Below are 494 nucleotides of genomic sequence, written 5' to 3'. Positions count from 1 at the left end.
CTCATACACAGAAGGCTATAGTAGAACACAAGTGGCCTAACCCCGGGGGAGTGTCAGATCTGTGTAACAAACATTATTTTATCATTCACGAATGCATAGAAGAGCAGCCTAGATAGACTCCTTGGAAACGACTCCCTGATAGAAAGCTTTAGCGAGTCCGCCACATAAGTTCGAAGGTCCACATGTGAATGTGAATGTAGCAAAACCGGTTGGGGAATGTGCTGCCTTTGTGCATAGAACATGCGGAGGGACTTCAGGTCCAGGGGCGCGGAAATCCTCGATGACACATATGATTCGGACACTTCTAATCTCCCCGGGGATCCACGCAAAACATCTATCTTTCTAATGGTTGTTGATCAGGTAACTGTTGATCTCTTCGCCGAACATGGCAACTTGCTTGCAAACGTTTCGTCACCACACGAGGATACATCATCAGCGCGCAGTTGAGTGGGTACTTCTTTCTTGACTACGTGCGTTTATATGGCATTTGAAGG

General features: G+C 47.0%; 1 protein-coding gene across 1 annotated transcript in view; it reads left to right on the top strand.

Annotated features, from left to right (window-relative positions):
* Positions 1-240: 240 nt before the first annotated feature.
* The window catches only part of T265_12156 (hypothetical protein), a gene marked incomplete at both ends in the record, with an annotated part of 4329 nt that continues 4075 nt past the window's right edge, over positions 241-494 (top strand). The window contains one exon of the mRNA XM_009179206.1: positions 241-360. Coding sequence (XP_009177470.1) covers positions 241-360 — 120 coding nt within the window. The remainder of the gene's footprint in view (positions 361-494) is intronic.

The sequence above is a fragment of the Opisthorchis viverrini genome (assembly GCF_000715545.1).
Source record: "Opisthorchis viverrini unplaced genomic scaffold opera_v5_1205, whole genome shotgun sequence".
Classification (NCBI taxonomy): domain Eukaryota; kingdom Metazoa; phylum Platyhelminthes; class Trematoda; order Opisthorchiida; family Opisthorchiidae; genus Opisthorchis; species Opisthorchis viverrini.
This window is presented reverse-complemented; position numbering and strand designations above follow the sequence as displayed.